The 16,232-nt window shown below is 45.8% G+C and overlaps 1 protein-coding gene across 1 annotated transcript; it reads left to right on the plus strand.

Annotated features, from left to right (window-relative positions):
- Positions 1 to 1,928: 1,928 nt before the first annotated feature.
- On the plus strand, positions 1,929 to 10,083 carry OCSTAMP (osteoclast stimulatory transmembrane protein). The gene is given in 5 exon segments (XM_008015192.3): positions 1,929 to 1,972; positions 6,150 to 7,152; positions 9,430 to 9,784; positions 9,787 to 9,848; positions 9,850 to 10,083. Coding segments are annotated over 5 exon segments (1,698 nt in total).
- Positions 10,084 to 16,232: the final 6,149 nt, after the last annotated feature.

Here is a 16,232-nt window from a genome sequence, read left to right on the forward strand (position 1 = left end):
GCCTATAGACCTGTTAAGATTGGTCTGCATGGTAGTCTTTCATTAAAAAAAAAAAAAAAAAAAGCTGACATTTACATTAAAAAGAGAATGACTGGCGTCTTTAGAAAAGCTGGAAAATCTGGTCGTGGTGGACCTCATTTTCAAGGGGCTTTGATCCTCAATTTGAGATGAGTAACAGCTGACCAGACAGGAGGGAGCGAGGGGGCTACACTTTGCAGCTCACTGCTATTTGCATTCATCCTGCTTTGTTCATGACCTGAGCAGGCTGGTCACTGCGGGTACACAAGTTTGCTGCTGCTAATCTGCCTCATGTACTTAGTTCTTTGCAGACCTGGTGGCTGGCCTAACATCCTGGAGGGGTCCATGGTCTGGGAAGTGTGTTAGGGTTCTGGCCACAGGTATTCCATTCAATAGCTGTGTGACTATGAGAATGTCACTTCCCCTATCCAGGCCACAGGACATTCCCCTTCTGGCCTGAGAGTGACTCAGGCAACATGTCCTTATAAGGGAAAATGGCTGTGTCCCTACTGGTCCATCCCACAGAGGGGGAGCCTGGGGGGCTCAGGGTAGGCCTGCTGGGAGTGATGAGGTACAGAGATGCTGGAGAGGTGTCTGCATTTCAGATAGGAACTGGCTTTCAGAACAGCCTGAAAGCAGACCTGCATGGCAATAACTGCAGAGGGTGTGCATGGGGAATTTACATTATTGAGTACCTACTATTTGCAGTACCAGCTGCACTATGAAGTAATCACGAGGTCTGTGAATTATCCCCTCCACAGCAGCAGAGCCCAGTGGCTAACTGGTATACCCTGAAGCCAGCCTGCTGGTTAGAAATCATGGCAGTGCCATTAATAGCTGAGGGGCGTGGTTGGCAACGTAGCTCTCTGAGTCTCAGTTTTCTGAGCTGAAGAATGAAAATAACATCCTTACCATAAAGAGATGTTCAAAGTAAGGGTTCAGTGAATTTGAAGAGAAATTGTTTAGAGGAGTGCCTGATACATAGTAAGTGCTCAATAAATGTTAACCGTTATTTTCATTAACTTTTTTTTTTTTTTTTGAGACAGAGTCTCACTCTGTACCCTGGCTGGACAACAGTGGCATGATCTCAGCTCACTGCAACCTTGCTTCCTGGGTTCAAGCGATTCTCCTGCCTCAGCCTCCTGAGTAGCTGGGACTACAGGTAAGCACCACCACAAACCAGTGAATTTTTGTATGTTTAGTAGAGACAGGGTTTCACCATGTTGGCCAGGCTGATCTCAAACTCCTGACCTCAGGTGATCCACCCGCCTCAGCCTCCCAAAGTGCTGCGATTACAGGTGTGAGCCACTGTGCCTGGCCTCATTAACCTTTTTTTAAGGGGAGAAAACAGGCAGAGAGATATTAGGTCACCAGCCCAAGCTCTCATAGCTAGCGAGGGACACAGCTGAAATGTGAAGCCAGGTCCAAGTCAGGCTAAAGGGGGCTAGGGAAGGAGACCGGAGCCACTGCTCCCAGAACTTGGCAGGGATCTGATTATCACCTGAGTCCCAAGAGCAGGGATCAGGCTCCCCTTGGGGCGCACAACTGTGGAGTGGGAGGGAAAGGGGAGCTATGTGGTTTTTCTGTGCCTCAGTTTCCTTCTCTGTAAAATGGGGCTAATTCTACCTTCCTGCTACCAAGATTAGAGACATTGCTTGGGAAAGGCTGTCTTTTTCTCTTCCCACACCTTCCACCCACTCCTGCTTGTGGGCAGAGGATGAGGCAGCTTGCCCAAGCCTCTGGGAGGTGGACCCCGAAAAGGGCGGGACAAGGCAGCCAGGAGAGCTTCATTAAAGAGTGGAAAAGCAGAAGTGACAGGGATTCCCAACTCCCAGCGATTCCCCCACTTCCTCTCCACCTGCCACGGCTGCCAGCGACCGCCCGCCTGAAACCACTGCTGTTCGGGCAGCATGCCAGGCCACCCAGGAGCAGCTGAGCACCTTGTCAGGACCAGGTAGGTCTGGGAACTTTGGACACTGAGGGCTCCAGGTGAGAAAACAGTCAGCCGTTGGAGGTGATGGATATGAACCCAAATCTTCAGCTCCGCCATTCCCTGGCTGTGTGATCTTAGGCAAATCCTCACCTCTCTGAGCCTCAGTTCCCCATCTGTGAAATGTAAGGATAATGACATCTACAAGACTGTTGCCAGAATTGAATGAGAAAACGCATCCTTAGGACTTGGCACATGCTTGGCTCAGAGTAAGCACTCACTAAACAGCAGCTAGTTTCCTTGCCATTTTCAATACCCCGTGCAGGAATTGTCATCCAATATGACTTAGGACTGGCTTTCAATCCTTACAATGGTTTTTATTATTAGCTATTATTCTAAAAGCTACTGTGTTCCAAATATTAATTATATAGTAGAAGGGGCTGTTTAGTCCCAAATTCAAATGCCTTCGGGAGCTGGGAAGGGGATGTGCCTGTGGGAGGCCACCTGCGTGTGCAGACAGACCGTTCCTTGATCAGCGGGATGCAGTCTGCAGGGTTGCTCCCCTGTCGAAGGCAGGTAGTGGATAGTCAGCTCCAGTTACCTGTTGCAAAGGTGGGAGCTCTAACCCAGATCTCATTTCTCAAGAAAAGCTGGAAACCCAGATTTTAATGTGAAACTTCCTTATTTCCAAATGGGCGCAGCTTACACACACACACACACACACACACACACACACACACACACAGTGGGCCACAATAAAGCACATTTGCATATGATTCAGCCTTTAGGGCTACAAGATTGTCACCTCCACTCCAGCCCCACAGGCCTTACTACATCTCAGCTTCCCACTGTTCTGGTTCTCCCAACTCCCTATTTCCCAACACTCAGGGCACAGAACCTTTGCACACACTGTTCCTTCTGTCAGGGATGTCCAACTCCCTTCTTCACCACAAACTGATACTTGTCCTTCCACCCCCAGCTGGAAAGTCACCTCTTCCAGGAAGCCTTCCTGACTCCCAGGTAAAACTGGATCACTCTCCATCTATCCCACCCCAGTCCAGGCCCAGGCATACCATGCTCAGAATTCTTTTTTAATGAACTTAAACGCTAATGATCTACTTAAGTCTCCTCAATTAGACTGTGAACTCCTTTAGTGGGACCAGGACTTAATTCTTGGGGTCCACAGGGGTCAGCACAGAGCTTGGCACAGAGGAGACGCGAGTGAACATTTACATCGTTGACATGAGTATCGTCAGAGTAACAAGTGGTGCAGTTTTATAGGATCCTTCTTCTGTGTCAGACACTGTGTAAAGTGCTTTACATGCATTATTTCATTTTATTGTCCCAGAAGTCCTTTGACAAAGGTATCTGTATTAGTCTGGAATCATTGAGTTGCAAGTGACAGATTGATCTTGCACTGCCTTGAGAAAAACAGACATTTTCTAGTGTGTGGTCCAGCATAGATTTGGGCTTCAGGCATGTCTGGATCCAGGTACTCCAGCAAGGCTCCTGGGACTCTCTGTTTCCTAACACTGTTTTCCTTGTGTTGCCTTCATCCTAGGCCAATCCATACTACATGGTGGTCCCCAAGGCTTGAGACATCCCTCCTACCAGTTTAGCTTTCAAGGCGACAAAGAGCAGGGGGTTTTTTTGTTTTTGTTTGTTTTGTTTTGTTTTTTTGTCATTGCAGCAAAGCCCTGAGGAAAGCTCTCTTGGCACCTCCAGGCAGGTGCAATCCCTGCACCAGTCACTGTGGCCAGGGGATCAGAGGTACTTGGATCAACTAGACCCAGTCACATGCTTATCCTTCAAGCTGACGATGGTGGAGCAAGTCAGCAGCTTTGCCTGTAACCAACACAGCGATAGCCTCCCCACCACCCTCCCTGCCCTTTATCATCATATTCCCGTATAACCTTTCTGCCTCCTCTCACTTAAGAGAATGTATGATCTCTAACCTCAACTGGGCCTCAGTGTTGCCCAGCACATGTTATTGCCCTAGTTCATTTGTTCTCCCACTTTCCTGGGCAACCATTTTGTACTTTCTTTTACCTTCTCTGCTGGGCTTGCTTCCTGCCAGCCTGAGCAAACAGAAGCAATCGGTCATGCTACTCCCAATGAATATTTTTGGGGCACTCACAACACGGCAGACACTATTGTAGGCACTCGGGACATATCAGTGATCAAAAGGGACAAAGTCCCTGCCCCGGTGGAGTTGACTCTAGTGGTAGATAATAGCTGATGTGATGCTTACCATGTGCCAGAAACAAAGTGACCCCAGGAGGTACCTGCTTTGATTGTACCATTTTATAGGTGAGACGGCTGAGACACAGAGAGGTAATGATATGTACCCAAGGTCACAAAGCTGGCAAGTGGTGGAGCAGGAATTTGAGCCCAGGCAATCCAGAGGTCATGCCCTAAGCATTACTCTGTTCTGCGTATATCAGAAGTTACTTTTCACAAGTGTACACATGTTGCCTGTTCATTCACCATCATCTGTACCTATTTCCTCTGCTTTCCCACCTGCTATTAAGGATGAACGACCCCTGCTCCATTCTAAGAGCAGCCCCACCTTGCATGTTCTCAGTCTCACCCTCTGCCCCCACCCCTACAGGTGTCGTTCCAGGGAGTCTCCCCTTTGTCAATGTCTCCCCTCTCGGTGAGATCTCCCACCTGTAAACATGCTATAGATTTCCTCACCTTACATGAATCCTCTTGGTCCAATTTCCCGTAGCGACCAGCCACTGCTTCATTTCTCTGCTGTTTTACTGCAAAAATTACTGGAAAGAGTTGTCTATATCTGTGTTTCCTATTCTTCTCCTTCCCATCTCTCCTGGACCCAGTCTAGTTGGGTTTTGGCCCAAAAGGCCACCAAACTGTCCCTGCCAAGGTCAGCAGTGACCTTTAAGCAGCTAACAGGCATTGCTCAGTCTTCATCTTTCTTGACCTGTTGGCTGCATTTGACGTACTTGATCACTCCCTTCTCCTTGAAACATTTTGTTTACTTGGCTTCCTAAGCATCACATTGGCTTTCCAGTCTCCTTTGCTGGTTCCTTCTCATCTAAGAGCCCCTAACCTTGGAGTGCCCTGAGGCATGTCCTTGGATGTCTTTCCTCCCCAGTGACACACTCTCTTGAGGAATCTCATCATGCACCGTAGCTTTAGGTGTGGATATAAAGTTGGGAGACATCTATAAACCAATGACTTCCAATGTTATAACTCCAGCCTGACTTCCCCTCTGAATTCCTGCCTTCTATTTCCAACCACCTTCTCAAAACCTCCACGGAATGGCTCAACTGAATCTCCAATTCAAGAGTTCTGAACTGAATTCCTCCTCTCTCCCCCTCCACTCAAACCTGTTTTGACCACAGAGTTCTCATCTCAAGAAATGACACCTCGGTGCTTCCAGTTACTCAGACACAAAAGCTCCTCATCATCCTTGACTCCCCTCTTTCTCTCACACCCCACAACCAATCAGCCTCTGCAAATCTTGTTGACTCTGCCGATAAAATGTGTTCAGAATCCAAGTTTTCCTTACTATTCCTCTGCCATCGCTCTTAATATAGTGCAAGCCCATGAAGGTAGCGACTTCGTTTTTTTTCATTCCTGTTTCTCCAATGGTTAGCACAAAGTCGTTGCTTGATAAACGCTTGTTGAATGAATAAATATAAGGATAATAGAATATAAAAGTCCCTCACAGGCCAACTAGTCCACCCTCCTCACCCCTAAATTATAGAGGAGACCCTGAAGTCCAGAAAGAATAGAAGGTCCAGAATCATACAGCAAGCCACCAAGACTATGAATTCAAGTGAAATTGTTTCTCTTCTCTCTCCTCTTACTCATTCTCTCTCTTTCACCTGTGCTTCTCGCTCCATGACTCTTTCATTCTCTTGGACCAGTTGCCTTCACAAAACTGTAATTGATGGACTCAAACAGGGCAGACTTTCATCCTCACGTCCTCAGGAACTGCCTCTGAGTTGGGCTCTTCCCTGACAGTTCTAGCAAGAATAATCCTGGGGAAGGCTCTGATTGGTTCAGCTTGTGTCACGTGGGTATATAGTGAGTTACTCTGATGGGTCCACGTGGGTAACTAAAAGGGTGGAGTCTGTTAGCAGAGCCTACTGATGGGTTTGTGGGGCAGGGGCAGTGGACAGACACCCATCCACCTCCTGATAGAGATGCCCTTCAATTTCCTTGTGTGCAGGTGGAGGTCCTGGCACTTGGGGCTCTGGAAGGCCCTCGCCCCACTGCAGGCTGCCTGGGACGCCTTCTCCCAGCCTGTTCCGGCCAACTGTGGCCAGCTGCTGACCCAGCTCTTCCTGTGTGCCTCCCTGGCTGCTGCTGCTGCAGGTCTGGTGTATCACTGGCTGGCATTCCTGCTGCTTTATCCTCCTGGACCTTCAGCCATGGTGGCCACTGTCTGTGGCCTCCTGGTCTTCCTGAGCCTGGGCCTGGTGCCCCCACTCCGCTGCCTGCTTGCACTCAGCGTGCCCACCCTAGGCACGGAGCAGGGACGCCGGCTGCTCCTGTCCTACAGCACTGCCACCCTGGCCGTTGCTGTGCTGCCCAACATCCTGGCCAACGTGGGTGCGGCCGGGCAGGTGCTGAGGTGTGTCACCGAGGGTTCCCTGGAGAGTCTGCTCAACACCACTCAACAGCTGCATGCAGCATCCAGGACTCTGGGCCCCGCAGGCCAGGCAGGCGGCCGGGGCTTGACATTTGAGGCCCAGGACAATGGCTCTGCCTTCTACCTTCACATGCTCAGGGTCACTCAGCAGGTCCTGGAGGATTTCTCTGGCCTGGAGTCCCTGGCCCGGGCAGCAGCGCTAGGGACCCAGCGAGTGGTCACAGTGCTGTTTATGCTGGGCCTCCTGGTGGAGTCGGCATGGTACCTCCATTGCTACCTGACAGACCTGCGGTTTGACAATATCTACGCCACACAACAGCTGACCCAGCGGTTGGCACAGGCCCAGGCTACACACCTGGTGGCCCCTCCACCCACCTGGCTGCTCCAGGCAGCTCGGCTGAGGCTGTCACAGGAGGAGCTGTTGAGTTGCCTTCTAAGGTTGGGGCTGCTTGCCCTCCTCCTGGTGGCCACGGCTGTGGCAGTGGCCACAGACCATGTAGCCTTCCTCCTGGCACAGGCGACCGTGGACTGGGCTCAGAAGTTGCCAACTGTGCCCATCATGCTCACGGTCAAGTACGATGTAAGTGTGATGATGGGAAGAAGGAAGGGAGTCGTTGTTTTGAGAGAGGGGGGCGGTCTGTTAAACCCTTGACTGGTGATTAAATGTGACTTGCCTCCAAGAAATAGCCCGTGAATCAGCCCTGCACCACGGGTAGTGGGACTCATCGGATACCCACAACAGCCCTAGGAAGTGGGTTCCATTTTCACTTCCTATTGCAGTTGAGGATGCTGAAACCCAGACACCTTAAAATAACTTGTGTCCAAGGTCACCCTGCACAAGTGGCAGCATGTCCTACCCTCATTTTCCTCATTGGTACAAATCAAATCAATCCTCCTAATCCTACGAGGCTATTGTGTCTTACAATGTGATATTGTCCTAAAGTACCTAGTAAGCTCCATGGCACATAAGAGATATTTAATAAAGAGTGGCTGTTATTAATAGCTCACATCTGTCTATATCAGACTGGAGGAGGACTTTGGAATGGGCTTGATCAGAAGGCAGCCAACTATAGCCTTCCGGAGTCTTTGTAAAGAAGGTTTTTTTAAGAACACAGCCATGCCATTTGTCGATATATTGTCTGTGGCTGCCCTACAAAGGCAAAGTTGAGTAATTGCAACAGAGACTGTATGGCCTGCAAAGCCTGAAATATTTACTATTTTTAAAATGATATAGAAAATATTTACTGTCGACTTATAATCAGGTATATTACTATCAGATCAAGAGTTGTATTTTTCGATCCTTTCTTTCGCCAGAGATCTTTTTATTTTTAATTTTGAGTAGAGAGGTCTCACACAAAAGTCCACTGCATAAAACATATCAAAGTGTCAGACTCTGAGCTAATAATATTAACAGCTTATATTTATCAAGTACTTATTACGCACTAAAAAAGTGTTTTTCAAACTGCACAAAATCAATTTAATCAATTTAAGAAGTCATAGACAGTTTTTTTAATGAAATAGAATCGACTGGAAAATTATAAGATTATATCTTAGACAATAAGGGAGTGTATGGGTTTGTGAATATTTTCTTCAATTACAATACAATCTGTGCTTTCAAGGTGCTGTAAAATGCATTTCTTTTCTTTCCTTTATTGAGCCAGGGTTTCACTCTGCTGCCCAGGCCAGAATGCAGTGGTGCAATGGTGCAATCACAGCTCACTGTAACCTTGACCTCCTGGGCTCAAATGAGCCTCCCACTTCACCTACCTTGGCCTTCCAAGTAGCTGAGACTACAGGCATACACCACCACCCAGTTAATTTTTCATATGTTTTTAGAGATGGTGTCTCACTATGTTGCCCAGGCTGGTCTCGGACTCCTGGGCTCAGGCATTCTTCTCACGTCAGCCTCCCAAAGTGTTGGGATTACAGGCATAAGCCACCATGCCTGGCCTGTAAAACACATTTCTTACCATAGGTCACAGTAAAGAAATGTGTCAGGCAATGTTCTAAGTATGTTTCCTGATGTACTGTTTTTCACCAAATCTCAGATAGTCATCAATTGCAAGTCACATCATTATTTTATGTATCCTTAGGGCAGAAAATGCTACCAATTCAACTTTGACACAATGTTTTCTTATCATTTAGAATTTTAATTGTATTTGTATAAAATAGTTCACTTATGGTTTAACATAGGTTTATTTTGTCATATATTTCTTGTGCATACATAAAAAAAAAAATAGGGGGCTGGGCATGGTGGCTCATGCCTATAATCCCAGCACTTTGTGAGGCTGAGGTGGGTGGATCACCTGAGGTCAAGAGTTCAAGACCAGCTTGGCCAACAACATGGTTTGGCAAAAGAACCTGTTTCAGACTCCTAGTCTCATTGGGTGGTCCTCAAACCCTGGGATTGAGGTCCCTCTCAAACCCTCAAACCCTCCTCAAAACGCTACCAATTCAACTTTGACACAATGCTTTCTTATCATTTAGAATTTCAATCAAAGCTGAATTGGTAGCATTTTGAGGAGGGTTTAAGGGTTTGAGGAGGACCCAATGAGACTAGGAGTCTGAAACAGATTCTTTTGCCAAATAAAAATCACCATACAAATGTTACTATCGTTAGTATCTTTGAGCAGAATATTTTAGAGAAAACAAATTGTCTATGGATGTTTGCTCCTTGCTGAGTCCTTAGTGAATACTTTATAGGTCTTACTCCATCCATTTCTTCCTTCACAGAAATGGGGTGATTTCTGTACCCATTTTGCAGATGAAGGCAGGGAAAGCTGGACAAGCCTCCTCCAGAGGTGGGGAGTGGCCAGAGGGGCCCTCAGTTGACGCCGTCTTTTTCTCCTTTCTCAAGGTGGCATACACTGTCCTGGGCTTCATCCCTTTCCTCTTCAACCAGCCGCCCCCGGAGAGCCCCTTCCTCTCTGTCCACAGCTCCCACCAATGGGAGCTCGGCCTCACCTCCGCCCGCTGCCCACTGCTACCCGCCCGGCGTCCCCGCGCGGCTGCCCCGCTGGCCGCGGGGGCCCTGCAGCTCCTGGCGGGCTCCACGGTGCTCCTGGAGGCCTACGCCCGCCGCCTGCGGCACGCCATCGCCGCTTCCTTCTTCACAGCCCAGGAGGCGAGGAGGGTCCGCCACCTGCACGCCCGGCTTCAGCGAAGACACGACAGGCACCAAGGCCAGCAGCTGTCCCTGGGGGCTCCTTCCTGCGCCCCACACCCAGACCTGCCTGCAAGCCTCCGGCATGGATAGACTGCAGGCTGGATGCCTTGAAGAACTGAGAGCAGAGAGGGAGAGGGGAAAGAGCTTTGGAGTTGCAGAGACCTGAGTTGTAGCCTCGGTCCTGTGCCGCCTCCCTGTGTGACCTTGGGTAGGTCACTTCACCGCTCTGAGCTTCGGCTTCCACCTCTGCATAACGACTGCATATTTACCATTGATGGGACCTGCTTCCCATGCAGGGATGTGGTCAGGATGGAAGGAAATACTGGGCGTGATAGGCCTGGATAACCGGTAAAGAACTGTGCAAAGGCCAAGACAAGGGGTGCAGAGACAGCTCATGGTTCCTCCAGGCCTGCTGGAGATCAGGCTCATCTCATCTGCACCAACTGCTCTACCTGTTAGATGGAGAACTTGCATCATGAATTTCTCGAAATGCTCCTGGAGCTTAGTTATATGCCTCAAAATCCTGTAAACTCATTTATAGTAACCCACAGTTTTAATTTTATAAATAAATGTATTTATTAAATCTTAGATTATGTTATTCTGCCTCGAATTCCTTCAGGGTCTTTCCATTGCCAGGATTAGATTGCCAAATTAAAATATAGGACACTCAGTTCAACTTGAATTTCAGATAAACAACAAATACTTGTTTAATTAAAAACTTAAATGAAATTTAACAGAGTTTAACTGAGCAAAGAACGCAGCCCCCAGAGCCAGAACAGGTTCAGAGCAACTCTGGGGGGTGCAACATGGTCAGATAATGTTTATGGGCAGAAAAAGGAAAGAGATGTACAGAAAACACACGTGAGGTACAGAAACAGCTGGATGGGTTACAGCTTGGCACTTGCCTTATTTGCACACAGTTTGAACAGTTGGCCACCTTTGATTTATAGCTTCAATGCTAAACCCATCAAGCTATCACTGACTTTCTTCACAGCATTAGAAAAACCTACTTTAAATTTCATATGGAATCAAAAACGAACCCATATAGGCAAGGCAATCCTAAGCAAAGAGAACAAAGCTGGAGGCATCATGCTACCTGACTTCAAACTATACTACAAGGCTACAGGAACCGAAACAAGATGATGCTGGTACCAAAACAGATATATAGACCAATGGAACAGAACAGAGGCCTCAAAAATAACACCACACATCTACACCCATCTGATCTTTGACAAACCTAACCAAAACAATCAATGGGGAAAGGATTCCCTATTTAAAAAATAGTATTGGGAAAACTGGCTAGCCATATGCAGAAAACTGAAACACCTTATACAAAAATTAACTCGAGATGGATTAAATATTTAAACATAAGACCTAAAACCATAAAAGCCCTAGAAGAAAACCTATGCAATACTATTCAGGACATAGGCATGGGCAAAGACTTCATGACTAAAACACCAAAAGCAATGGGAACAAAAGCCAAAACTGACAAATAGGATCTGATTAAACTAAAGAGTTTCTGCACAGCAAAAGAAACTATCAGAGTGAACAGGCAACTTACAGAATGGGAGAAAATTTTTGCAATCTATCCATCTGACAAAGGGCTATTATACAGAATCTACAAGGAACTTAAACAAATTTACAAGAAAAAAGCAAACAATCCCATCAAAAAGTGGGTGAAGGATATGAACAGACACTTTTCAAAAGAAGACATTTAGGCAGCCAACACACATGTGAAAAAAACTCATAATCACTGGTCATTAAAGAAATGCAAATCAAAACCACAATGAGATGCCATCTCACATCGGTTAGAATGGCGATCATTAAAAAGTCAGGAAACAACAGATGCTGGAAAGGATGTGGAGAAATAGGAACGCTTTTACTCTGTTGGTGGGAGTGTAAACTAGTTCAGCCATTGTGGAAGACGGTGTGGTGATTCCTCAAGGATCTAGAACCAGAAATACCATTTGACCCAGCAATCCTATTACTGGGTGTATACGCAAAGGATTATAAATCATTCTACTATAAAAACACATGAGGCCGGGTGCGGTGGCTCAAGCCTGTAATCCCAGCACTTTGGGAGGCCGAGACGGGCGAATCACGAGGTCAGGAGATCGAGACCATCCTGGCTAACACGGTGAAACCCCGTCTCTACTAAAAAATACAAAAAACTAGCCAGGCGAGGTGGCGGGCGCCTGTAGTCCCAGCTACTCGGGAGGCTGAGGCAGGAGAATGGCGTAAACCCGGGAGGCGGAGCTTGCAGTGAGCTGAGATCTGGCCACTGCACTCCAGCCTGGACGACAGAGCCAGACTCCGTCTCAAAAAAAAAAAAACAAAAAAAACACATGCACATGTATGTTTATTGCAGTACTATTAACAATAGCAAAGACTTGGAACCAACCCAAATGCCCATCAATGATAGACTGGATAAAGAAAATGTGGCATATATACACCATGGAATACTATGCAGCCATAATGAGTTCATGTCCTTTGCAAGGACATGGATGAAGCTGGAAACCATCATTCTCAGCAAACTAACACAGGAACAGAAAACCAAACACCGCATGTTCTCACTCATAAGTGGGAATTCAACAATGAGAACATATGGGCACAGGGAGGGGAATATCACACACTGGGGCTTGTTGGGGGATGGGGGGCAAGGGGAGCGATAACCTTAGGAGAAATACCTAATGTAGATGACGGGTTGATGGGTATAGCAAGCCACCATGGCACGTGTATACCTATGTAACAAACCTGCATGTTCTGCACATGTATCCCAGAATTTAAACTATAAAAAAATTTTTGATTGGCTTTGCTTACCTCTGATGATCTTGAGATCTAGGACAGCCTTAAGGTTCTTGGCAAATAAATAAATAAATAAATAAATAAATAAATGCCATTTTTTATAAGGTTTGAGCAGATAGTACATTTATTTTGTTGTTTGAAAAGATAGATTAGAATTAAAATGTTTAAATGGTGTTTACTTCCAAGGTGATTCTTTTCATATAGTTATTATTATTATTAGAGATATTGTCTTGCTTAGTCTCCCAGGCTGGATTGGACTGCAGTGGCACAATCTCGGCTCATTACAACTTGCCCTCTTGGGTTCAATCGATTCTCGTGCCTCAGCCTCTTGAGTAACTGGGATTACAGGCATGAGCCACCACACCCGGCTAATTTTTGCATTTTTAGTAGAGACGGGGTTTCACCGTGTTGGCCAGGCTGGTCTCGAACTCCTGACCTCAGGTGATCCACCAGCCTCAACCTCCCAAAATGCTGGGATTACAGGTGTGAGCCACTGTGCCTGGTCCTAAATTCTTATATTGACTGTGCCTAACTCAAGATGTTAAAATAAGAACAGGATAATTTTTTAAATCTAATTAATTAATTAATTAATTAGAGACCGGATTATAAGACTGGCTAATTTTTGCATTTTTGATAGAGACAGGGTTTCACCATGTTGCCAAGGCTGGTCTTGAACTCCTGGACTCAAGTGATCCACCCACCTCAGCCTCTCAAAGTGCTGGAATTATAGGTGTGAGCCACTGCACCCAGCAAAGAACAGAATAATTTTTTTAATGATGAGGAAGAACATAATGCAGATAAAAGGAAGCAATAAATGAAATAGCAAAAAGAAACAATAGAAAGGATTAACCAAACCAAAAGCTAAATTTTAAAAAATATTAACAAAGCCTCCTGCTGTGTGGCCCGGTTCCTAACAGGCCACGGACCACTTCACACGTCCTTATAAAGCTCAAGTGCAAGTACACTGACACCTTGGATTACAGCAAAAGACCCTGAAGCACAGACAGAACCCATCTGAACCATGCCCCGATAGTCAGTGTAGCTGGTATGCTAAATAGCACATCTTAAGAAATAATTTTTAAGTAGTAAATTTTAGTCTTCCACCACTGCTTAAACTTTTTTGAGGAAATCTCCCACTGGATAAAAACTCAGCAGGATCCAAGGTTTTCTGCTTCCTTTGAGGATAGACAGACCTACAGTCATTTACCATAAACATAGTATCTACTTAGTAATTAGAATGCCAAGACCTAGCTATTGACTGTACAGTCTTCATCCAAAGTGAATAAATGAAGATTACTTCAACTCTCTAATCTTCAAGTCAAATCTTCACTTGCTTCCTCTTCCAGTTCAAAAAGAAATACTAGGAAGAGAGAGGGCAGGGTACAGTGTAAGATGTTATGTACATGTTATGTAAAATGCATACAGTGCCTGGGTTATAGAGTTTATTTGGAAGGTGATTCCAGGAAGCAGGGATGAGGGACTGGAGATAATGAGATAAAGAAGGAGAAATGCCAACGTAAGCAGGAGCAATTAAGGTCCCTGCTATGGACAACAGGGATGTGATTCTTCTAAGAACCCTGAGAAGCATATGGAATGCTCCCAGAATTGTCTCCTGGAGGACCAAAGATTACAACATTGTTCATCATTGTTTCCAGTGGAACTGTCTACCATCTCCAAGACCCAAAATCTCTATCCCAACAAAGTCTAAAGTTGTTGGGGCTGGGTGTGGTAGCTTACACCTATCATCCCAGCACTTTGGGAGGCTGAGGCAGGTGGATCACTTGAGGTCAGGAGTTCCAGACCAGCCTGACCAAGATGGTGAAATACTGTCTCTACTAAAAATACAAAAAAAAAAAAAAAAAAAAAAAAAAAAAAAAAAAAAAAGCTGGGCATGGTGGTTCACACCTGTAATCCCAGCTACTCAGGAGGCTGAGGCAGAAGAATTGCTTGAACCCAGGAGGTGGAAGTTGCAGTGAACCAAGATCACGTCACTGCACTCCAGCCTGGGTGACAGAGCAAGACTCTCAGTAAATAAATAAATAAATAAATAATAAAGTTACAGGGAAGAAAAGCACAAATTCAGAAAGTGAGAGTGATGATGAAACAGGTTAATTCTACTGTCATCTCTTCGTTTCCAGCCACTTGAGGATACAATCGCATATATCAGCCACTAGTTCCATACATAAGCTACATCCTGGCAGACAACACCCAAAAGTCTTAGAGTGTCATACCAAAACTTCTGCCTTGGCTGAGCCTTTATATGTAATATCATACTTCTATCAGGATGGCTGCTTTAGGCTGATGCCTTGTATGGTAGGATTAATTGATCCCATATAGCAGCAGTCCCCAAACTTTGTGGCACCAGAGACCAGTTACATGGAAGACAATTTTTCCACGGACAGGATTGGGGGGCATTAGATTCTCGTAAGGAGTGTGCCACCTAGATTCCTCAGGTGTGCAGTTTACAATAGGGTTCCCGCTCATATGAGGGTCTAATGCCGCCACTGATCTTACAGGAGGTGGAGCTCAGGCAGTAGTGCTGGCTCACCTGCTGTTCACCTCTTGCTGTGCAGCCTGGTTCCTAACTTTGTTGGGATAGAGATCTTGGGTCTTGGAGGTGGTGGACAGTGCCACTGGAAACAATGATGAACAAATGTCTTCACCTCTAGTGCCCCAGGAGACAATTCTGGGAGCATTCCACATGCTTCTCAGAGTTCATGGGGGTTGGGGATCCCTGCCATAGAGGATCAAATCCAGCATCTATTAATAAAATATAACATTGCACTACAATAAGAGATTAAAACCCATGAGCAATTAAATCTGCCACCGGAATAAAAAACTAGTAATACTATGCTAGCTTTTGAATTTCTCAGTTGCTCAATACAGCAGGAAGCTTTTTCTGAAATGGCTCCCAATGATCCCCCTCTCCTAGTATTTATGACCTTGTGCCATCCCCTTCTCTTGAGTGTGGGCTGCACCTAATGACTTCTAACCGGTAAAATATAGCAAAAGTGCTGGCATATCACTTTTGAGGTTGGGGTTTATGAGACCATGACTCACTCTGTCTTTGTCTCTCTCTCTCTCTCTCTCTCTCTCTCTCTCTCTCTCTCTGTCTCTCTCTCTCTCTCATTTGTTCTAATGAAACAAGCTGCCATGTTGTGAGCTGCCCTCTGGAGAGACTCAGGTGGCAAGGAGCTGAATCCTGCTGACAACCATGAAAGTGTGCATGGAAGCTGATATTTCTGAGTTGGCCTTGAAATGAGTGTAGCCACACCTGACATCTTGATTGCGGAGAGAGATGCCAAAGCAGAGAACCATCTAAACAGTGCCCAGATTCCTTACCACGAGAAAATGTGAGATCATAAATAATGTTGTTTTAAGCCACCAATTTTGGGGGCAATTTGTTACACAACAATATATAACTAATAAACGAACATTGTAAATAAATCTGAAACTATAGATCAAAAGCAGAACAGATATCACTTGTTATCTTCCTTCCAGAAATGACTATGCCTCATGGTAGATTCACAGCTTTTTGATAATTTTACAATGTTAGGATCATGAAGGTACATGTTTAGAATTCTGCTTTTAATAAACATATAGTGATTTTTAGCAACACTGTTTTAGAGCCTCAATTGCTTTTTATATGGCAATGAAAGTAAGATAGAAAAACGTTCCCTCTTACAACA

Source organism: Chlorocebus sabaeus, chromosome 2, assembly GCF_047675955.1.
Source record: "Chlorocebus sabaeus isolate Y175 chromosome 2, mChlSab1.0.hap1, whole genome shotgun sequence".
Classification (NCBI taxonomy): Eukaryota; Metazoa; Chordata; class Mammalia; order Primates; family Cercopithecidae; genus Chlorocebus; species Chlorocebus sabaeus.